Below are 23900 nucleotides of genomic sequence, written 5' to 3'. Positions count from 1 at the left end.
TTGTACTGTATTTTGGCCCTTTTTAATCTACCTTCATGGGTTATGTACAGTGAACAGATTTCATACGTTTTAGGATTCCACCTTACATTGAGTGGAACTATGGAAGAGATGGTTTGAGCATTCTGCATCTTTATTTTGCTATAATCCCTTCGAAGATACATTCTCTTTTCAAAACATGACCAGTGCTTATAGAAAAGGGTTAAATTACAGCTTTGAACCTGTAATTCTCAACAATGCAACATAACCATGAGTGCATGTAGTAGTATTAGTAACACCACACATCAAACAGAAATTAAACAATCTAGATCACGTATGAAGTAGTCATAATCCAGTCACTGACTTCATGCACACCACCATTTAATTTAAAACAGAGGGGAGTTTGAGAGATACAGCTACATGACAGCTATTTGCACAGGCTTAGCAATCACATCCAGTTCAGACACACAACATATGCTCATACAGCACAAAAAGTCCTTTTGAGAAAGCACAGATGGAGAATAAAGCTAGTATTCACAGTGCTAGTGAAGGGATATCCATGTATGAATGGTCTATTCTGAATCGCAACAGAACACCCCTACTGTATATGGACAATCTAAATAATCATTACCAAAGATCTCCAATATATTGTTGCTAAATTAGCATGTTTAGCTAATAATTTAAGTATTTCCACTTAACATAACTACAAAATCATGGTTTCTAGTTGAGTACAGATTTCCTATTTACAAATGCAGCGACTATATTAGCCACATATGGATTTAACACACTGTTTAGCCTTTTCCCAAAGGTGGAGAGGAAGGAGAATGCGATACACAGTGAACTCAGACGATATTCATAAAAAAAAAGTAAACTGTACATTCACATGCATACAGAACAATCAGAGTAATGTGAATATGAAGGAAGTACCATGTATTAAAGGAAAAATCCACTCAAACTATATTTTGGTATTTTTTTCCATTAGTCCACTGTACATTCCCAAAATGTTTTGCATGTCAGCAGTTAAGTTTTCAAGATGTAGGACTTTCAAAAAGCAAATTGTCACCTGCCACATCATCATGATGATGATGCAAAACACACTTTGGGACCGTATCATGTGGACTACTTTGAAAAAAAAATATATATATTTTTTTAAAGTAAAGATCCACTCAAACTACAATTCCGACCTTCAAATTCGATTCACATTGCAGCAGCCAAACCCCCTCCCCTATCATGTAAGGTTTTAAGCTATAGTTAAACAATGTATCCCCTCAAATGGTTAACCTGTCTATTGTAATTTATGTAGGAGAGTGCAACTATCAGAATAATCGTTTTCGCAGGATGAAGGTTATTTTGCTACAATGAAAATGGTTTCTATGTTACATTAAATACAGGAAGTAAAATCCTGTTGATTCATCCCTGTACCTTCACCAACAATCATATCCTACAGGTATAAAAAATAACTACAACTACAGAGCGCTACTACACATTTGTCCGTTTCAGCACTAGGCATTGACTAAGGTTCCATGCTAATCAAAGGCACTCATCTCTTAGCAATACACTGTAGTTGGACACATTGCTTTTCCTTATCCAACTTATTAGCATTTTCTATAATAGTTCAGTCCTTAAATCATTGGAGTACCACTGAATTCTCGATCTTTCTACAAAGATTATTCAAAAATGGGTGAAAGGAGTTTGAAGGAGACTGGCGGGCTTTGTATATTGCATTATTGTCGTCCCAGATTGTGTTGTCCTTTCGTCTGTGTTAGTTGGGTCTTCAAGGCTTATGGTCATCTTGTCCATTAGTCTTTGATCATCCGTGTGTGTGCATGCACATATGGGAGTGAGTGTGTGTAAATATCTATGTGCCTGTGCATATATGTGTGTTTCTCAGTGTTTGTCAGGAGAGTTCCATGCTGGCAGTTTGTCCACCAGGTCTTGGTGGTCCACCTTGACGCTGGCCAGCAGACCCCCTGTGTTGCCCGCGGCCCCCGAGTAGTCTATCTCCTCGCCCTTCAGTGTGGTCATGTGACCTCCCAGGGCCGTGAGCAGAGCATTGCCGGCGCAGATGTCCCACTTCTTGATGAAGGTGACGTGGATGTACATGTCAGCCTTCTCAATGTCCTCATCAAGGGGATCCAGCAGAGCCAGCACCTTATAGCCTGGGATTAGTGGAAAATACAACATCAATAACTGCAAACCATAGTAACAAGGAGCTGTATACATACCTGAAGTAATGTTATTCCAAAATTACAGTACACTTGAAACCAATGTTCCCTCAAATGTTTTGGGGCACTGAGCAAATTTAAGGTCTTGTGAGAGGAATTTTGTGCAACTTCCGGCGCGCTTTACAGTGAACACCGAGGCTGTACCCTTACAGTTTTAGACAGTAGCCAATAGGCCATTGTGGCTACTTGAGCATAATGTAACATTTTCACATGGAAATAGCTTTTAAATGTATATGATATAACCACCCCTATATCTGGTGTTCAATGCAGGCCTACATTGCATGAGACTTAAAACCGTGGCCTACCCCCGCCAATAGAATTCTACTCCATCGCGCTCTGACTCTGCCTATAACAAAATCACAGATTCAATCCTGCGAAGTTAGATTTGTTTTGGTTTGTTGCATTGAAAAGGGGCTGATTTAATGCTGATTCAATCACAGAAAATTTTTAGATCTATATAGTGCAAACTAATGGGGCGAACTCAGTGAAGTTTAATATCTTGCGTCTCTGCGCGGCCTGGCATTTCTTCTGCGTGGCAGTCCTGGAGGAGGTGCACGGCCGCACACGTGCACAACTTAGAGGGAACATTGCTTGAAATTAACATCCGCAGAAATAGGTATGCCTCTCAAAATGGTAAGTAATGACTAATCATAGGTTGCATTCAATCATAGGCGATAGACTACTACCATTTTAAGAAATGTTGGTGAACGCTTTACACACAGTGCCGTACCTGCACCCCCTGCTGGGAGAATAACTGTAGTGTTGCCGAAGGCCTCCTCGATGAAACCCTTCACCTTCCCGGCGTGCGACCGGGACACGATGACATTGGGGGGGTTCATGTTGTAGGTGGTGCGAGGCTTCATGTTAGACCCGTGACCAACCAAGGCCCAAGCTGTGGACAGGAACATATGCTTTAAATAGCTGGAGATGGTGTAGAACTAAAAGTCCAACAGGACTGGTTATAGATCAGTTATGTAATATAGAATGCATGTGGGTAGAGGCTAGGCCATGACTGTTATGTCGGCTGGGACAATAAAGATGAATTGAAATAATTGTATTTGGGCCTGGACTGGACACCGCAAGTCAACACAAGCCCACACTCTCCTGACAGTGGGTTCACACATCCACCGTCTCGCCATTCAATGAACACAATGCAGCCATTCACAATCACCAATGAAGCCACCTTATTGTGAGCTCCCCTCCTGGGTGATTTCTCAAAGGAGTGACAGTCCACTGACTGGTATATCATACAGTTGAACAGTGTTGCTCTGTCCTGAGCCCCAATTATGGTCTCTCACTCTTTTCTCCAAAGCTTGCACCCGTTCACTCCCCTAACAGATTTAAAAGCATTAGATTGGTGTAGAAAATATGGTGAGCATTTCATCTACTCGACAATCCATGCTTTAAACCATTGAGGGGGGAGTGTCACCTTGTATACAATCTGTGACAGTGAAAAACACACCTGTGTATCCTGTGAAAGGTTTGTGGATCACGCCTATGACAGGTTTCCCGTCGACGGCCACGCACACCATGGTCGTGACATACTTGAGCAGGTTCTCTGTCAATTGGAGAAAGAGAAAACAATGGGCTCAACGAAACAGGATACAGCTTAGGAAACAGGACACTGCTAAGAAAACTACTATGTAGCTGAGTATAGGTAACCACCCCACAGTCTCATTTCAATCACCCACACAAAGAGCAGTGGAGCTCACACTTAAGCTGGGTCTAAATAGTCTGGTCTTCTTTTCATCTTGTCCTACAGTATATCTTATCTGTCCTATAGTACAGTGCCTTCAGAAAGTACTTGACCCCTTGACTTTTTCCACATTTTGTAGTGTTACAAAGTGGGATTCAAATGGATTTGTCATTTTCTGTCAACGATCTACACAAAATACGCTGTAATGTCAAAGTGGAAGAATATATATCTTTTTTTTAATGGAAAATAAAAAACGAATATATCTTGATTAGATATGTATTCAACCCCCCAAGTCAATACATGTCAGAATCACCTTTGGCAGTGATTATAGCAGTGAGTCTTTCATGGGTAAATCTAAGAGCGTTGCACACCTGGATTGTGCAATATTTGCCAATTATTTTTTACATTTGTCAAGCTCTGTCAAGTTGGTTGTTGATCATTGCTAGACAGCCATTTAAGTCTTGCCATAGATTTTAATTTACGTCATTTAGCAGACGCTCTTATCCAGAGCGACTTACAAATTGGTGCATTCACCTTATAGCCAGTGGGATAACCACTTTACAATATGTTTTTTTTTTTCTCTTTGGGGTGGGGTAAGGGGGGGTAGAAGGATTACTTTATCCTATCCTAGGTATTCCTTAAAGAGGTGAGGTTTCAAGTGTCTCCGGAAGGTGATGAGTGACTCAAGCCAATTTAAGTCAAAACTGTAACTAAGCCACTCAAGAACATTCAATGTTGTTTTGGTAAGAAACTCCAGTGTATATTAGGCCTTGTGTTTTAGGTTATTATCCTGCTGAAAGGTGAATTTGTCTCTCAGTGTCTGTTGGAAAGCAGACAGAACCAGGTTTTCAAAGACCTTGCCTGTGCTTAGCGCTATTCCATTAATTTTAATCCTAAAAAACTCCATAGTCCTTGCAGATGACAAGCACACCCATAACATGATGCAGCCACCACCATGCTTGAAAATATGAAGAGTGGTACTCAGTGATGTGTTGTGTTGGATTTGCCCCAAACATTTTTACAGTATTACTTTATTTCAAACAGGATGTATGTTTTGGAATATTTTTATTCTGTACCGGCTTCCTTCTTTTCACTCTGTCATTTATGTTAGTATTGTGTATTTATGTTAGTGTTGTTGATCCATCCTCAGTTTTCTCCTATCCCAGCCATTAAACTCTAACTGTTTTAAAGTCACTATTGGCCTCATGGTGAAATCCATGAGGGGTTTCCGTCCTCTCCGGCAACTGAGTTAGGAAGGGTGCCTTTATCTTTGTAGTAACTCGGTGTATTGATACACCATCCGAAGTGTAAAATGTATAACTGCACCATGCTCAAAGGGATATTCAATGTCTGCTTTTATTTTTTTTAACCATCTACCAACAGGTGCCCTTCTTTGCTAACCATAGGAAAACCTCCCTGGACTTTGTGGTTGAACCTGTGCTTGAAATTCACTGCTTGACTGAGGGACCTTACAGATAATTGTATGTGTGGGGTACAGAGATGGGGTAGTCATTTAAAAATCATGGTAAACACTATTATTGCACAGAGTGAGTCCATGCAACTTGTGAAGCACATTTATACTCCTGAACTTATTTAGGCTTGCCATAACAAAAGGGTTGAATACTTACAGTGAGGGAAAAAAGTATTTGATCCCCTGCTGATTTTTTACGTTTGCCCACTGACAAAGAAATGATCAATCTATAATTTTAATGGTAGGTTTATTTGAACAGTGAGAGACAGAATAACAACAACAACAAAAAAATCAGGGAAAACTCATGTCAAAAATGTTATAAATTGATTTGCATTTTAATGAGGGAAATAAGTATTTGACCCCTCTGCAAAACATGACTTAGTACTTGGTGGCAAAACCCTTGTTGGCAATCACAGAGGTCAGACGTTTCTTGTAGTTATAATAATAATAATAATAATAATAATAATAATAATAATAATAATAATAAAGCCATTTAGCAGACGCTTTTATCCAAAGCGACTTACAGTCATGTGTGCATACATTTTTACGTATGGGTGGTCCCGGGGATCGAACCCACTACCCTGGCATTACAAGCGCCATGCTCTACCAATTGAGCTACAGAGGACCACCAGGTTTGCACACATCTCAGGAGGGATTATGTCCTACTCCTATTTGCAGATCTTCTCCAAGTCATTAAGGTTTCGAGGCTGACATTTGGCAACTCGAACCTTCAGCTCCCTCCACAGATTTTCTATGGGATTAAGGTCTGGAGACTGGCTAGGCCACTCCAAGACCTTAATGTGCTTCTTCTTGAGCCACTCCTTTGTTGCCTTGGCCGTGTGTTTTGGGTCATTGTCATGCTGGAATACCCATCTACGACCCATTTTCAATGCCCTGGCTGAGGGAAGGAGGTTCTCACCCAAGATTTGACGGTACATGGCCCCGTCCATCGTCCCTTTGATGCGGTGAAGTTGTCCTGTCCCCTTAGCAGAAAAACACCCCCAAAGCATAATGTTTCCACCTCCATGTTTGACGGTGGGGATGGTGTTCTTGGGGTCATAGGCAGCATTCCTCCTCCTAACACAGTGAGTTGAGTTGACGCCAAAGAGCTCAATTTTGGTCTCATCTGACCACAACACTTTCACCCAGTTCTCCTATGAATCATTCAGATGTTCATTTGCAAACTTCAGACGGGCATGTATATGTGCTTTCTTGAGCAAGGGGACCTTGCGGGCGCTGCAGGATTTCAGTCCTTCACGGCGTAGTGTGTTACCAATTGTTTTCTTGGTGACTATGGTCCCAGCTGCCTTGAGATCATTGACAAGATCCTCCCGTGTAGTTCTGGGCTGATTCCTCACCGTTCTCATGATCATTGCAACTTCACGAGGTGAGATCTTGCATGGAGCCCCAGGCCGAGGGAGATTGACAGTTATTTTGTGTTTCTTCCATTTGCGAATAATCGCACCAACTGTTGTCACCTTCTCACCAAGCTGCTTGGCGATGGTCTTGTAGCCCATTCCAGCCTTGTGTAGGTCTACAATCTTGTCCCTGACATCCTTGGAGAGCTCTTTGGTCTTGGCCATGGTGGAGAGTTTGGAATCTGATTGATTGATTGCTTCTGTGGACAGGTGTCTTTTATACAGTTAACAAGCTGAGATTAGGAGCACTCCTTTTAAGAGTGTGCTCCTAATCTCAGCTCGTTACCTGTATAAAAGACACCTGGGAGCCAGAAATCTTTCTGATTGAGAGGGGGTCAAATACTTATTTCCCTCATTAAAATGAAATGCATTTTTCTGGATTATTTTGTTGTTATTCTGTCTCTCACTGTTCAAATAAACCTACCATTAAAATTATAGACTGATCATTTCTTTGTCAGTTGGCAAACGTACAAAATCAGCAGGGGATCAAATACATTTTTCCCTCACTGTATTGACTCAAGACATTTCAGCTTTTCATCTTTTATTAATTTGTAAACATTTCTAAAAACATTATTCCACTTTGACGTTATGGGGTATTGTGTGTAGATCAGTGACACAAAATCTCAAATTAATCCATTTTAAATTCAGGCTGTACAACAAAATGTGGAAAAAGTCAAGGCACTATTTCTTTTCTTGACAATCACTAACATTGACATGGTATAACGGGACTGGTGAAAGTAAACCCATCTGTTGGCCTCCTGTTGCTTTGGAACATCTAGAGTAGGGCTCCATTTTGACATGGCATCTAGAGGGAAAGCTTAGTATAAGTCTGAACATTAATATAGATAATCGAATCCTTGAGAAGGTTCTGCATTGGCCAAACCAGTGTATACATGTGTGGTTTCAGCGCAGGTTTAGGTGTTTGGCCGACTAAAGAAAAAGGACTAGGGTGGACCATCTAAGGCTAGGTTGAGGAGTGATATTTCCACTATGGTGCATCTGTAACAATGCAGGAATGATGGTTGAAGACAAGGTTTCAAGTTCTGGTTATTTATTCACTAACTAAAAGGGACAGCACAAGGACACAGGATGAAGATTTGATGGCTTGTAATGCCAGTAGGTAAGTTTGTGATACAAGTTATGATAGGAGGTTGTGAAGGGAGGTTGTTCTAGGATGTTGTGGTTTTTAGTCAGGTCACGTACAACAAAGGAAAAGGAATAAGGACTTGGGCCGCCCCATGCCACCAAACAATGAGGTAAAACAAGCTGCTTATATAGGTGAGGAAGGGTGTGGAATCTTGATTATCAGAGCGAGTTCAGGTGTGGTGAGTTGGCAGGAGAGGGGGGCGTGTCCAGAGGGTAATTAGGGAATTGGTGAGGTGGCATGATCCTTCAGAACACTGACCATAGTGGGTTGCTACATGATACCATACCTGTATACTCCTGAGTGGCATCCAGGGGGTCTATCCAGATGGTGATGCTGTCAGCGGGCACCTCCCTGCCCACCTCCACGATTTTTAGGATGTCAGCAGGGATGTCTCTGTTCCACACCCCCAGCTCATTGTCGGTCTCATCATGCTCTTCAGAGTTCACCTGCAAAGGGACAGAACACATTTTTAAACATCAGCGTGTAAAACACATGTTATGAATACCATGAAGATTAAGGCTGTTCTGTTGAACACATGGTTATGTTAGTAATGATGCCAACATAAAAGAGACCAATGCCTATTACAGTGATTGACACTACAATACAGGGCCAAATAAGGGTGTGCATTTGATTACATTGCAAACTCTCTGGGGCATAGGCTAGCAGTATACCATAATCTCATGCCATTTACTTACCGGTAGACAATGGAACTACAATAAGTCATGGTATGTGTTAGTAATACAGCTTTCAAACCAAGATGTTTTCCCGCCAACTTTAGCATCCTGCCAACTCTTTGACGACTTTTCTTTATACATGAAAGGTATTGTCGGCAACAAAGCCTCTAATTTTATTTCCGTCAAACGACCTAATCATGATTGCGGTAAAGTTCTGCCTAAGGCTTAGTATGAAATGTAGCCTTAATGCTAAGGTGGCATTGGCACGCACCACGCTCTTAAGCTCTTGATGGTTGCTAGGCAGCGCCCCTTACTACAATCCTCCTGCCAGTTCTAAACTTTACGAGGCATGTCACTTCACCCATCTCTTCACATAGACCACCACATGCACTGTTTTCTTAACCACAACTGGATGTATCCATAAAGAATTACTGTGGGAATAAATATCACTGAATGATGAACATATTGGAATAAAGTAGGCTAATACCATTGAAGGTATCAAATTGTTGCTTACTGAGCCTCCCAAAGTCATCCAATTGTTATAATACATTTGAAGCAATAGGACAACTATTTCAACACCGTTTCGCGCTGCTTTGAGACAAGCGTGGGGACTTGTCTTGATAAATCAATCAATGTCAGACTTATTTTCACTGAATCTCCGTTTGGATATTGGTTAGGCTACAATTAGGCTGTAGAAAAGTTAGCTGTAGAACAAAGTTGGGACAGAGAGACTGAAAAATTGCTTCTATCTCAAGGTCATCAGACTGTTAAATAGCCATCACTAGCCGGCCTCCACCCAGTTCCCGGCCCTGAACTTAGTCAATGTCACTAGCCGGCTACCACCCAGTTACTCAACCCATCACCTTAGAGGCTGCTGCCCTATAGACATGGAACACTGGTCACTTATGTTTACATACGGTTTTACCCATTTCATATGTATATACTGTATTCTAGTCAAGGCCTATCCTATTCAGCTATTGCTGTACATATACTATTCTACGTATTCTTCCGATATACTACATATTCTATCCACATACTGTCCATAATGTGTATACATCCCGTCACAAATATATTTATACTCCGGAATCAGACATTGCTCATCTTAATATTTCTATATTTCTTAATTCCATTATTTTACTTTTAGATGCGTGCGTATTGTTAGATATTACTGCACTGTTGGAGCTAGGAAAACAAGCGTTTCACTACACCCGCAATAACAACTGCTAAATTTATGTATGGACCAATAACATTTTATTTGATTTAGCATATAGGCTGCACAGACCAGTACATAATTAAACTAAAAATATGCCATACTATTATTTAACAAATTAATTGTATTATTCTTATGTTCCTTAGGACTTGTCTAAAAAAAAAATAAGAATGGAGAACTTTGTGGTGGTGTATATTCAATGGATCTATTCAAATCGGCCCAAGTCTACTCCGCTCCTAAACATGCAAGGGAGATATAAAAGGCTTATCCCGGCAAGAAATTTGGTCTGTATGAATTGGGCACTAAAAAACATTGGTAGATGTTTTCTTTTTTTACAGGTAAAGTCTGTCTGTAAAGGTTATAAATAAACAACAATGTGGTACACAGCTAAGTGTGAGCCTGATGACGTGGATGTCGATTAAGGCAGCCCCCCGGCACCTCTCTGGGTTGGGTTAAATGGGGAAGACACATTTCAACTACTCATGTCTTGATAACATAAATATCATTTCCTCTTTACCTGTACATATGGATAAGTATTCTTGATAAGATAATACATCTTTCTGTGCGAGTTTAAGTCCCCCTGAGTGAGCTTTTCACTCGCCCCTTCCTTCGTTTTCCCCTTGGTCTTCTCTTCTAACGTGTTCTCTTCTCTGACCCTCTTCACCTCCCGACCGCCCTGGACAGCAGCCTCCACTGACAGTGCGAGCAGGTCGCGGAGGTTCACTGTTCTCTTCGACGTGAAAGCAGCTATGCGGCTGGATATAACTCCGGCATATAGGTGGTAGATCACGCCAAGTCCCAATAAGCAAAACACGGCCACTCCAAGTGGCGATAGACGGATTCCCATTGGAGCCATCGGTTTAGTTAATCAGCTAGCTAGCTAATTGTCACACACAACCACCGTCGGTGTTCGTAAATGCAAGACAATGATAATGCTTGCTACCTAGTTTTCATTTCAAAATTTATTTACATTTCTAGCTTATGCAGTTGGTCAATGTACCAGTTTTTTTATGGGTTACCTAGTTAGCTTGCTAGCGACATTGGTTAGCTAGTTAACGCGTTAGCTGGAGAGCTATCATTGGCTGTCAAGCGAATGTCGAAAACTCGACTTCTAAAGATAACATCAGCTTTCCCATATAGTTTATTAAATAATATACCACCGGTCGGTGCTTAATTCTCCAAAATCCTTGCACGACTAACGTCAGAAGAGAAAACGACCAGAATATGAGTTATTTTTTTGCTCCACGTACACGGTGGGCGGGGTCAGATCTCAAAGTACCTGATTGTTTGTTTTCCGGGTCACGCATACCACGTGGCCTGTTCAATTTACAGTTACATAAAATGTTTGCGATTATTTTACATTTTGGCCATTTAGCAGACGCTTTTATCCAGAGCGACATTACAGTCGTTGCATTTAATTGAGGTAGGTATGACAACCACATATCACAGTCATTGCAAGTAAATACTTCCTTCCCCCAAAAAAATAGAAGCGCTTTCAGCGAAATCAGTGCTAGTAAAAGACGAGTGTTAGTGCAATAAATACTTTTTTTAACGAAATCATTCCCTATTTCAACATACAGAAAAAACATACTTCATATATGTTGTTAATTCCGAATGATCATATAAATTGTTGCATTTTATTTAACTGTGCTTACCAACCACTAGATGTCAGCAAATACCACCAGCCCTGGTCTACTCCACATATCATGAAACTTGGAAATTTCCGACTTGCATATGCGTAAATATTACATTTACATAAGTATTCAGACCCTTTACTCAGTACTTTGTTGAAGCACCTTTGACAGCGATTACAGCCTCGAGTCTTCTTGGGTATGACACTTCATGCTTGGCACACCTGTATTTGGGGAGTTTCTCCCATTCTTCTCTGCATATCCTCTCAAGCTCTGTCAGGTTGGATGGGGAGCATCGCTGCACAGCTATTTTCAGGTCTCTCCAGAGATGTTAGATTGGGTTCAAGTCCGGGCTCTGGCTGGGCCACTCAAGGACATTCAGAGAATTGTCCCGAAGCAACTCCTGCGTTGTCTTGGCTGTGTGCTTAGGGTCGTTGTCCTGTTGGAAGGTGAACCTTCGCCCCAGTCTGGGGTCCTGAGCACTCTGGAGCAGGTTTTCATCAAGGATCTCTCTGTATTTTGCTCCATTCATCTTTCCCCCGATCCTGTCTAGTCTCCTAGTCCCTGCCGCTGAAAAACATCCCCACAGCATGATGCTGCCACCACCATGCTTCACCGTAGGGATGGTGCCAGGTTTCCTCCAGACGTAACGCTTGGCATTCAGGCCAAAGAGTTCAATCTTGGTTTCACCAGACCAGAGAATCTTGTTTCTCATAGTCTGAGAGTCCTTTAGGTGCCTTTTGGCAAACTCCAAGCGGGCTGTCATGTGCCTTTTACTGAGGAGTGGCTTCCGTCTGGCAACTCTACTATAAAGGCCTGATTGGTGGAGTGCTGCAGAGATGGTTGTCCTTCTGGAAGGTTCTCCCATCTCCACAGAGGAACTCTAGAGCTCTGTCAGAGTGACCATCGGGTTCCCCTGATTGCTCAGTTTGGCGGTGCGGCCAGCTCCAGGAAGAGTCTTTGTGGTTCCAAACTTCTTCCATTTAAGAATGATGGAGGCCACTGTGTTCTTGGGGACTTAATGTGCCTCGACACAATCCTGTCTCGGAGCTCTACGGACAATTCCTTCGACCTCATGGCAATTCCCCGGCCAATTGTCCAGGAGAATAAAAAATCCCATTGCGAAATAATGCTTTGTAGCCTATTTATTTATGGAAATACCAGTGGATGGCAATACATTTGACTGGTCATGCTTATCAGTCTGTAGGTTAATTTGCATAATTTAGTGGAATTAAATTGGCGTGTACCATGTACAGTATATTCGTTATGTATCTTATTTATCACACACGTACAGCATACAGATCCAGAGCCTTTGAGCGGAAAATCTGTCAGACAGCATGAGAGCTGCTGCTATAGCATCTCAAATAGCAAACGTAGGCAAAGGAAAGCAGGCTTCATCAGCGCGTCACACAGCACTTTGCTATGAGCTGGAGGCAGTATTGTAAGGGTTGGTGTGAGGTGTGACCCAGGTGCGGTGCAGGATAGACAGTAGGCAGTAGGCAGAGATGGTGAAACAAGGATCTTTACTGGTGGTCCCAAAACCAGGATACAAAATAACGGACTTGTCACAATAAAATAAAGGAGGAGCAAATTGGTCTCCAAAAACAGGCTGACAGCAAACATACGAAATACTAACTATGACTGAAAACAACAATGAAACAGGGAGAACACTTCTCAAGTACCTGTACATACGTCATCAAAAAGAAAGGAGGACCAAGGCCTGTACATACGTCTCGCGATCAGACACTGATTAGTAATGTTTGGCATCGAGAAACTAGCAGAGGAAACAGAGCAAGGGAACACAGGGAAGTGAGGGCATAAATACACAGGTGAACAGGTAGACACAGATGACACCAATAGGATAATGATTAGTCCAGACTGTGAGTGAGGAGGTGCCTAAGGTTGTCGGAGGATGACACCAAGTGGGTCGCTCCGGAACTGCGACCCCCTCCTGTAACAGTGCCCCCCCCACCCCGACGAACGGCCCCAGCCTCCAGGTGGAGGCGACGGAATGTTGTTATCAGCCCTGGGTCCAGAATACCCCTCCTGGGCACCCAGGACCGCTCCTCCGGCCCATAACACTCCCAGTCCACCAGAAATTGGAGACCCCTCCCCACCCGCCGGCAGTCCAGGATCCAGTCCACAGTAAAAGCCGGCCGCCCTCCGACGAGGCACAGTTGGGGAACAGGACGAGGAGGAGGAGCCAGGGGACAGGAGGCGACTGGCTTGAGGAGGGACACATGGAACGTGGGATGCACTCGCATGGTGGGGGGAAGTTGCAGGCGGTAGGCCACTGGGTTGACTCGCCGGACTACTCTGAATGGGCCGACAAACTGTGGGAACAGCTTCCTGGACTACACGCGGAGGGGAAGATCCCGCATGGAGAGCCACACCCTCTGTCCCGGGTGAAAAACCGGGGCCGGGCGACGCCTGCGGTTGGACTGATGTTGAGACCTGACCGAGGCCCGCTTAAGCGCCGACCGTACCTGCCTCCAGGTGCGGCGACAGCGACTGATGTTGGCCTGGACCGACGGGACCGCCGCCTCCTCCTCTTGCTCGGGGAATAGGGGGGGTTGGTACCCGTATTGGCACTGGAAGGGGGACAGGCCGGTGGACGAGCAGAGAAGGGTGTTGTGGGCGTACTCTGCCCACGCCTGTCGCACCCCAGCACCCCCTCCAAATCCTGGTTGACGCGCTCCGTCTGCCCGTTCAACTGGGGATGGAAGCCGGAAGACAAGCTGACGGAGGCGCTGAGGCTGGTGGCGAATGCCTTCCAGAACCTGGAGGCGAACTGAGGACCCCGATCCGACACCACATCTTGGGGAAGGCAGTGGATCCGGAAAACGTGCTGCACCACCAACTTAACCGTTTCCTGGGCCGACGGGAGTTTGAGAAGGGGAATGAAGTGGGCATCCTTCGAAAACCAGTCCACAATGACCAGGATGACTGTGTATCCATCATAGGGTGTAGGGCGGAAATTAAATCCAGCGAGATGTGAGACCAGGGGCGCTTGGGGATAGGCAGGGGTCGGAGCAGCGTGAGCTCTTCTTGTGCGCGCACACCGGGCAAACAGCCACGCGTATCCCCCTCAGCTGATGGCCACCAGAACCTCCTACGCAGAATGTTTGGCATCGAGAAACTAGCAGAGAAAACAGAGCAAGGGAACACTGGGAAGTGAGGGCATAAATACACAGGTGAACAGGTAGACACAGGTGACACCAATAGGATAATGATTAGTCTAGACTGTGAGTGAGGAGGTGCCTAAGGTTGTCAGAGGATGACACCTAGTGGGTCGCTCCGGAACTGCGACCCCCTCCTGTAACACAGTATGAATTTTTAAAACGTATACTTAATTGTTTCAAACCTGAACGTTTTAATACATATTATGAGGCATGTCTTACCTTGCTTCAAAGTAGTCTAGCCAAAATCACACCATATCAGTGGAGGCAATTATTTTATATCAACTTTCTTTCATTGTCCAGTGGCCAAAGGCACAATCCTAGTCATATTAGCAACCCTTGCTAGTTGTTGCATATTAGATCTCACCCTCTTTCTAAATTTCTAAATGGTATCTGTCACAGGAAACTGCTCGCATGTGCGGTGCCCATTTGACAATGTGGTTTTCATAATTGCATTATGGAACGAACATTCGCGCTTAGCCTGCTTACTGCCTTGTGCGCATTTCTGCGCTTATAATGTGAATAAATAATAAACTATATAATTTAAGCTGAAAGTTCTGATCTGTTGCAATATACACATTTTTGTTATTTAGCCTAGGCCGACTGTTTGAATGAATTTGGGATCTATCATCCCACAACTTTCCCAGAGTCTGTTTGGAATAGGCTACTTCTTGCTCGACAATTAAGCTGACCAATAGAATAGGTAAACTTTTCTACTATGGAGATTTTGTGGTTCGTTACTCGTTTTGTTGGCTGAAGAAAAGTAAATGTGGACAGTTATTCTAACATATTCAAAGTGCACATCTGAATTTAGTAAGAAGGAACTCACATTGTTGCATCCTCGACTGGCATGTTGTGTTAATATGAATTACCATAATCTAAATGTAATTTCTGTCATTCTGAGTATTGTGGGTGGACGCCGTAATCAGGTTATGCACCCAATGGATAATGGTCAGGTACAGTGAGGGGAAAAAAGTATTTGATCCCCTGCTGATTTTGTACGTTTGCCCAATGACAAAGACATTATCAGTCTATAATTTTAATGGTAGGTTTATTTGAACAGTGAGAGACAGAATAACAACAAAAATAATCCAGAAAAACGCATGTCAAAAATGTTATAAATTGATTTGCATTTTAATGAGGGAAATAAGTATTTGACCCCTCTGCAAAACATGACTTAGTACTTGGTGGCAAAACCCTTGTTGGCAATCACAGAGGTCAGATGTTTCTTGTAGTTGGCCACCAGGTTTGCACACATCTCAGGAGGGATTTTGTTCCACTCCTCTTTGCAGATCTTCTCCAAGTCATTAAGGTTTCGAGGATGACGTTTGGCAACTCAAACCTTCAGCTCCCTCCACAGATTTTCTATGGGATTAAGGTCTGGAGACTGGCTAGGCCACTCCAGGACCTTAATGTGCTTCTTCTTGAGCCACTCTTTTGTTGCCTTGGCCGTGTGTTTTGGGTCATTGTCATGCTGGAATACCCATCCACGACCCATTTTCAATGCCCTGGCTGAGGGAAGGAGGTTCTCACCCAAGATTTGACGGTACATGGCCCCGTCCATCGTCCCTTTGATGCGGTGAAGTTGTCCTGTCCCCTTAGCAGAAAAACACCCCCAAAGCATAATGTTTCCACCTCCATGATTGACGGTGGGGATGGTGTTCTTGGGGTCATAGGCAGCCTTCCTCCTCCTCCAAACACGGCAAGTTGAGTTGATGCCAAAGAGCTCCATTTTGGTCTCATCTGATCACAACACTTTCACCCAGTTCTCCTCTGAATCATTCAGATGTTCATTGGCAAACTTCAGATGGCCCTGTATATGTGCTTTCTTGAGCAGGGGGACCTTGCGGGCGCTGCAGGATTTCAGTCCTTCGCGGCGTAGTGTGTTACCAATTGTTTTCTTGTTGATTATGGTCCCAGCTGCCTTGAGATCATTGACAAGATCCTCCCGTGTAGTTCTGGGCTGATTCCTCACCGTTCTCATGATCATTGCAACTCCACGAGGTGAGATCTTGCATGGAGCCCCAGGCCGAGGGAGATTGACAGCTCTTTTGTGTTTCTTCCATTTGCGAATAATCGCACCAACTGTTGTCACCTTCTCACCAAGCTGCTTGGCGATGGTCTTGTAGCCCATTCCAGCCTTGTGTAGGTCTACAGTCTTGTCCCTGACATCCTTGGAGAGCACTTTGGTCTTGGCCATGGTGGAGAGTTTGGTATCTGATTGATTAATTGCTTCTGTGGACAGGTGTCTTTTATACAGGTAACAAACTGAGATTAGGAGCACTCCCTTTAAGAGTGTGCTCCTAATCTCAGCTCGTTACCTGTATAAAAGACACCTGGGAGCCAGAAATCTTTCTGATTGAGAGGGGGTCAAATACTTATTTCCCTCATTAAAATGCAAATCAATTTATAACATTGTTGACATGCGTTTTTCTGGATTTTTCAATTCAAGGCGTTTCTGCATGTAGCCATTCCTGCATCTGCAGGAACGCCCCCCTCGAGCATCCCATTGGCTCCCCCCTCGAGCACGACATCTTCATGCTTGTGTGACACTTTTGAATGTGGGTCAAGAGGGAAATAAAAGTATCTGAGTTATTTCACCCCCGCCTACCGGAGTCCTCCTTGCTAGCAAGTGGGAGCGACAGTGGTAGACAGTATCCTTTGCTCCTGCCTGCCCTCACCGTCGTTAACAGAACTGCGGGAAAACAGTGCCCGACAGATGGGGGCAAAGGACACTGTCTACCGGTCGACCCCAACTCACGCTAGCACAGCAGGCGGAAGGCTGCAACACCTTTTGCTAGCTAATTAGCTAGTTTGCTAGTTAGCGACACTGTGTGCTAGCTTGCAAGTTAGCTAGCTAGCATACAGTGTCGCCCCCGCCTCCCGCCTGCTGTGTACAGGTGGGGGCGAAGGACACTGTCTACCGGTCGTCCCCGCCTCCCGCTATCACAGCAGGCGGGCAGCTGAGGTAACACTGTGTACTAGTTAGCTTGATAGTTAGTGACACGTGTGCTAGCTAGCTTGCTAATTAGCTAGAACACGTTTCGTCTCCCGCCTACTGTGTACCAGAGTCCTCCTTAGGACTAGCTGGCTAAGCTAGCACACAGTGTCCTTCGCTCCCACCTGCCGAATACCTGCCCTCGACATTGTTAACAGAACTGCGGAAAAACAGTACCCGACAGGTGAGGACAAAGGACACTGTCTACCGGTGTACGGCAGGCTACTTACTGTTGTCGCTCCAGCACCTTCTTCTGTGGGGTTTATCGATGGCTGGCATCCAACATTATTGTGCATTAACACCACCTACTGTACTGGAGCACCCCCGCTTCCCGCCTGTCCTTATAAAAAAAATACCAATAGAAGTATAAAGAGGGCTTCCTGCAGATGCAGGAATGCCCACATGCAGGAACGTCCCGAAAATGCGGGCCGCAATTGCACCCTTCTCGTCAAATGTCCAGCGCCACATTTTCCAAATGGAAACCCTGGTACATAGGGAGATGGATTTTAATCTTTGTACAAAATTCCGTGCTCGATGACGTGGATGAAGGGGAGGGCACGCGTGACCTCTATATAACTCTATGGCAAGGTATTTATATGGGCAGGTCCTTCACCCAGACAGAGCTGAGTAATTGAGCGCGACAAACAACAACAACAACAACAAGAAGAAGAAGAACAACAACAACAAGAAGAAGAACAACAACAAGAAGAACAAGAACAAGAACAAGTATGCGTAATTGAAATGTGAGTACAAGCCTTTTATCTTATAGAAGAGGATCAGAAGAGCCAATGTTTATTTTATTTAGTTTATATCGGCCGCTACTGACAGCGAAATGCTAACGGCTCAGTCCAACAGTCATTTGAATCTAATGATCTGTTCTCTTTGGTACTTGTAGTGTTAATGACCACATGTTAATAGTTGTTGCACTTTTTGTGCATTGCCTTTGTTATGGTAACTAGGCCTGCTTTATGGCTATGCTTGCTACTTTTATTAGTTGTTTGCATGCTTGCTATGCTATGTAGCCATTGATAAATTAGCCTGCTATAGCTTCAGCCTACCCTTTCTGGCCATTCATTGTTAACTGCTGCTATATTTATGCATTTTACCCATTTATCAGTGGAGGCTGCTGAGGGGAGGATGGCTCATAATTATGGCTGGAATTAAGTGAATGGAAAGGTATCAAACACATGAGAACCCCCAAAAAGTATTCCATTCACTCCATTCCGGCTGTTATTATGAGCCATCCTCCCCTCAGCAGCCTCCACTGCCATTTATATTATCGCATTTCCATATTGTCATTGATTGCTTTATTATGTATGTTCATTGCTGTTATTGCCCGTTATTATTTGCACCTTTTTGTCTCCTTTTAGATAAACCATAGTCAGTACAAAGCCAACCAAGTCTCAATTCAAGACAAGTCTCATGGCAACAACTGTCAATCATTCCCTGCAATGTATCATTACCTGAATCTATAAACTCTTAAACTGAACTACATCTCTCTCTGCCTCCGCCTGCTCTTTAACATACCCCAAGAGTCCCACTGTAGATGGGCATCACCATAACCCTCACCTAAACCTCAATCAGTTACAATCTTGTGTGACAGTCTAGGAACCAACATTTTGGTCAGCATTTCCCTGGGCACCATTATTAGGGGAGGACATTCAGAAAATGTATAGAAACACCCTGTTTGTGTGTGTGTGTGTGGGCTGTATGGCGTCGTTGCTGTTGGTTTATTTCTGTAAGCAAACCATTTTGTGAACATACTTTCTTGAATAAATGTTGGGGCTGTGGTGCGTTCTGAATGCTATATTTGACCATCAATGAGTTTGTTCGTGTGACAATATTCAAGATGTTCCTTATGTAGAGCCATTGCAATAATGTCCTTTTGTTCAAAGTTAGTTTGTTTGGGGAGGCTTTACTGGTTTGAAGTCCAGGCAGTTTCTTTGCAGCACACTCCAATAAGGTGACTGTCTTTAAGTAAAGTCATTTTGTATTCTATTTCAGAAAGCTATCTAGTGGAAGTAACAGATCTAAGTCATTTCATGGTGCTCTTATTGTGTGTTGTGACCTGTCATTCAGAGCTGCCCCACCTGTTTAGCTAAAAAGTAAGGCCGCTCCAAAAGGCATGTGTTTCAGCCTAGCTCAGTGCTTTCTGTGGTGGTGGGGCAGCCAGCGGAAAATACAGAGCGTAGGGGTTGGTAATGTTCTCTAGTTGCGCTGTGATTGGCTCAGTGTTCTGTCACTCATGGGGATACTACATCACTGCAAAAAATACGGGGAGAGCTCCAATATTCAAGTCCCTTGGGTGCTACCATAGAGTTACATTAGAAGTGCCCATCCAAGAAGGCTCAACGTCATTGGCCACAGATAGCTTTGATTGGACTGATCATGTCAACGTCATACTGTCAAACTCTTAGCTAGCAAGCTAGACAAGCAGTCATCATGAATCACTTCGACAATCTACTGGTAAATCCTTGTCACATGAAGATAAATTATAGATAAAATGTATCGGTGCCATAAACATTACACAAGTTGGAAATCGCAAATTCAACAATGAGTGGTTTGGAAGGAATCAGTGGCTAACTGCAAGTCTGGGTTTAAGGGTCTCTTTTCCAAGATTAAAAGGATAAACATTCAACACCATGGGCATTGGCCATGCTGTCAATCCAGCATGACTTCTGACGCGTCCAAAACAACTGGAAACTCGGAACTGGGGAATCTCAGTTCAAGACAACTGGGAACTCTGGGGGAAAGAACGAGCTCCGACTGGGAAAATACATTTTGAACGGTCATCCAACTCGGCATTCCAAGTCGGGAACTCGGGCCTCTTTCTAGAGCTTCGACCTGAAGATCACTGACGTCATGATTCGACCTTGTTTTGTTTTGAGTTCCCAGTTGTCTTGAAAGCACCATAAATCCAAAGAATGCCAGACTTTGATGACAAAGTTTGATGACAAAATTTGCCCACGAAGGACCGCCGCGCCACCTTCCTGTTCAAGTGAGCACAGCACAAGGTGAGTCCAAAAATGTATTGTTTGCTGCTGCATAAATTATGTAATATGCCAGGGAGATATGTATACTGTAGCTAAGAAAGTAATACTAAGTGTATATTGTGTAGTAAGCTGTTAGTAGCCCATGTGCCTCACCCTAATAATTTGGTCCCTTTCCCCCTCATAACTTAGCCTACTGTTCTGACTTGGTGGTGCACATGTAGCCTATAGCCTGTTTTAGAGAAATGTAATCATTGAATATTGTAAGAGCTTTCATTGTCTGCTTATATGCCACCTTTATTTATCCTACGGTTCTGACTTGGTGTACAGGGAGAATACTGTAAGAACGGCCCATGTTCTAAATTCAGTCGCTGTAAATTTCAAAAGTGCTAAACAAATAGTTATATTAACTACGTCTGTCCTAGCTTGCTCATTAATGTCTTATTTGAAATTACGGATTGCCTCTTATCCGCTCGTCGCCCCCTTATGCCATAGTTTGAACATCTCAATTGTCAGTAGAAACCACATTTGTTTAAGCAAGTCAGCCATATCAGCTATGTTCTTTTTTTGTAGTAAATGAGGCTGAATGAACTGTTTCGCTGCCAGGTGTAGCATTGGTAAGGATTCACTCCATGGTGCTGACAAGAAAGCTATCCTTTTGGGACAGCTCCATGTAGGCCCTAACAGTTTGTGGCCCCAGAGTCTGCAACACCACTAAGCAAGGGGCACCACCAAGCAAGCGGCACCATGAAGACCAAGGAGCTCTCCAAACAGGTCAGGGACAAAGTTGTGGAGAAGTACAGATCAGGGTTGGGTTATAAAAAAATATCTGAAACTTTGAACATCCCACGGAGCACCATTAAATCCATTATTAAAAAATTGAAAGAATATGGCACCACAACAAACCTGCCGAGAGAGGGCCGCCCACCAAAACTCACGGACCAGGCAAGGAGGGCATTAATCAGAGAGGCAACAAAGAGACCAAAGATAACCCTGAAGGAGCTGCAAAGCTCCACAGCGGAGATTGGAGTATCTGTCCATAGAACCACTTTAAGCCGTACACTCCACAGAGCTGGGCTTTACGGAAGAGTGGCCTGAAAAAAGCCATTGCTTAAAGAAAAAAATAAGCAAACACGTTTGGTGTTCGCCAAAAGGCATATGGGAGACTCCCCAAACATATGGAAGAAGGTACTCTGGTCAGATGAGACTAAAATTGAGCTTTTTGGCCATCAAGGAAAACGCTATGTCTGGCGCAAACCCAACACCTCTCATCACCCCGAGAACACCATCCCCACAGTGAAGCATGGTGGTGGCAGCATCATGCTGGGTTTTTCAACGGCAAGGTCTGGGAGACTAGTCAGAATTGAAGGAATGCTGGATGGCGCTAAATACAGAGAAATTCTTGAGGGAAACCTGTTTCAGTCTTCCAGAGATTTGAGACTGGGACGGAGGTTCTCCTTCCAGCAGGACAATGACCCTAAGCATACTGCTAAAGCAACACTTGAGTGGTTTAAGGGGAAACATTTAAATGTCTTGGAATGGCCTAGTCAAAGCCCAGACCTCAATCCAATTGAGAATCTGTGGTATGACTTAAAGATTGCTGTACACCAGCGGAACCCATCCAACTTGAAGGAGCTGGAGGAGTTTTGCCTTGAATAATGGGCAAAAATCCCAGTGGCTAGATGTGCCAAGCTTATAGAGACATACTCCAAGAGACTTGCAGCTGTAATTGCTGCAAAAGGTGGCTCTACAAAGTATTGACTGGGGGGGGGGTGAATAGTTATGCACGCTCAAGTTTTCAGTTTTTTTGTCTTATTTCTTGTTTGTTTCACAATAAAACATATTTTGCATCTTCAAAGTGGTAGGCATGTTGTGTAAATCAAATGATACAAACCCCCCAACAATTCATTTTAATTCCAGGTTGTAAGGCAACAAAATAGGAAAAATGCCAAGTGGGGTGAATACTTTCGCAAGCCACTGTATTGTTTAGTGTTGTGTACTGGCTTTGCTGGCATGCATCACATTTTTTGGGGAGTTTGCCCCACCAAGATTTACATGCTAAAATCGCCACTGGTTGTGTCAAACATGCAATCATAATCCTCTAAGCTTGAATAAACTTTGTTCTATATATCTGCCTTTGTACTATTTCCCTTTTAATGGGCCTAGAACCTCTCTAACGTTTAGATGCTAAAGTCTTAATGAAACATTAATATACTGAACAAAAATATAAACGCAAAATGTAAAGTTTGGTCCCATGTTCCATGAGCTGAAATAAAAGATCCCCGAAATGTTCCACACACGCAAAAGCTAATTTCTCAAATTGTTTGCACAAATTTGTTTAGATTGAGATTGAGCATTTCTCCTTTGCCAAGATAATCCATCCACCTGGCAGGTGTGGCATATCAAGAAGCTGATTTAAACAGCATGATCATTACACAGGTGCACCTTGTGCTGGGGACAATAAAAGGCCACTATAAAAATGTGCAGTTTTGTCACACAACACAAATATCTCAAGTTTTTAGGGAGCATGCAACAAGCATGCTGACTGCAGGAATATCCACCAGAGCTCTTGCCAGATAATTTAATGTTCATTTCTCTACCATAAACCAACGTCATTTTAGAGAATTTGGCAGTACGTACAACCGCAGACCACGTGTAACAACGCCAGCCCCGGACCTCCATATCCGGCTTCTTCACCTGAGACCAGCCACGCGGACAGCTGATGAAACTGTGGGTTTGAAGAATTTCTGCACAAACTGTCAGAAACCATCTCAGGGAAGCTCATCTGCGTGCTCGTAGTCCTCACCAGGGTCTTGACCTGACTGCAGTTCAGCGTCGTAACTGACTTCAGTGGGCAAATGCTCACCTTCGATGGCCACTGGCACGCTCGAGAAGTGTGCTCTTCACAGATAAATCCTGGTTTCAACTGTACCGGGCAGACGGCGTCGTGTGGGTGAGCGCTTTGCTGATGTCAACGATGTGAACAGAGTGCCCCATGGTGGCGGTGGGGTTGTGGTATGGGCAGGCATAAGCTACGGTCAACGAACACAATTGCATTTTATCAATGGCAATTTGGATGTACAGAGATACCGTGATGACATCCTGAGGCCCATTGTCGTGCCATTCATCCGCCTCCATCACCTCATGTTTCTGCATGATAATGCACAGCCCCATGTCGCAAGGATCTGTACACGACTCCTGGAAGCTGAAAATGTCCCAGTTCTTCCATGGCCTGCATAGTCACCATACATGTCACTCATTGAGCATGTTTGGGATGCTCTGGAT

At 43.8% G+C, this 23900-nt stretch overlaps 1 protein-coding gene across 1 annotated transcript; it reads right to left on the bottom strand.

Moving 5' to 3' along the window:
• Positions 1–340: 340 nt before the first annotated feature.
• Positions 341–11069, bottom strand: LOC311099096 (inositol monophosphatase 3-like). Its single transcript, XM_084139727.1, has 5 exons — positions 10335–11069; positions 8220–8379; positions 3664–3759; positions 2932–3093; positions 341–2135 (listed from the first exon to the last, which is right to left on the bottom strand). Exons 1-5 carry the CDS (start codon positions 10671–10673, stop codon positions 1864–1866), a joined length of 1029 nt encoding a protein of 342 aa, XP_083995853.1. The 5' UTR covers positions 10674–11069; the 3' UTR covers positions 341–1863.
• Between the last annotated feature and the right edge of the window lie 12831 nt (positions 11070–23900).

This window comes from Coregonus lavaretus, assembly GCF_964263955.1.
Source record: "Coregonus lavaretus genome assembly, chromosome: 23".
In the NCBI taxonomy this organism is placed as follows: Eukaryota; Metazoa; Chordata; class Actinopteri; order Salmoniformes; family Salmonidae; genus Coregonus; species Coregonus lavaretus.
Note: the sequence above shows the minus strand (reverse complement) of the source record. Positions and strands in the feature narration are given on the sequence as shown.

Excerpts from the sequence above, each read along its gene's own strand:
- LOC311099096 (XM_084139727.1), bottom strand. The coding sequence starts at position 10,673 with ATGGCTCCAATGGGAATCCGTCTATCGCCACTTGGAGTGGCCGTGTTT. Across the intron at positions 8,380-10,334 it reads ATACTTATCCATATGTACAG|GTGAACTCTGAAGAGCATGA; the intron begins GTAAAGAGGAAA and ends GTCCCTTTGCAG. Across the intron at positions 2,136-2,931 it reads TCTCCCAGCAGGGGGTGCAG|GCTATAAGGTGCTGGCTCTG; the intron begins GTACGGCACTGT and ends CACTAATCCCAG.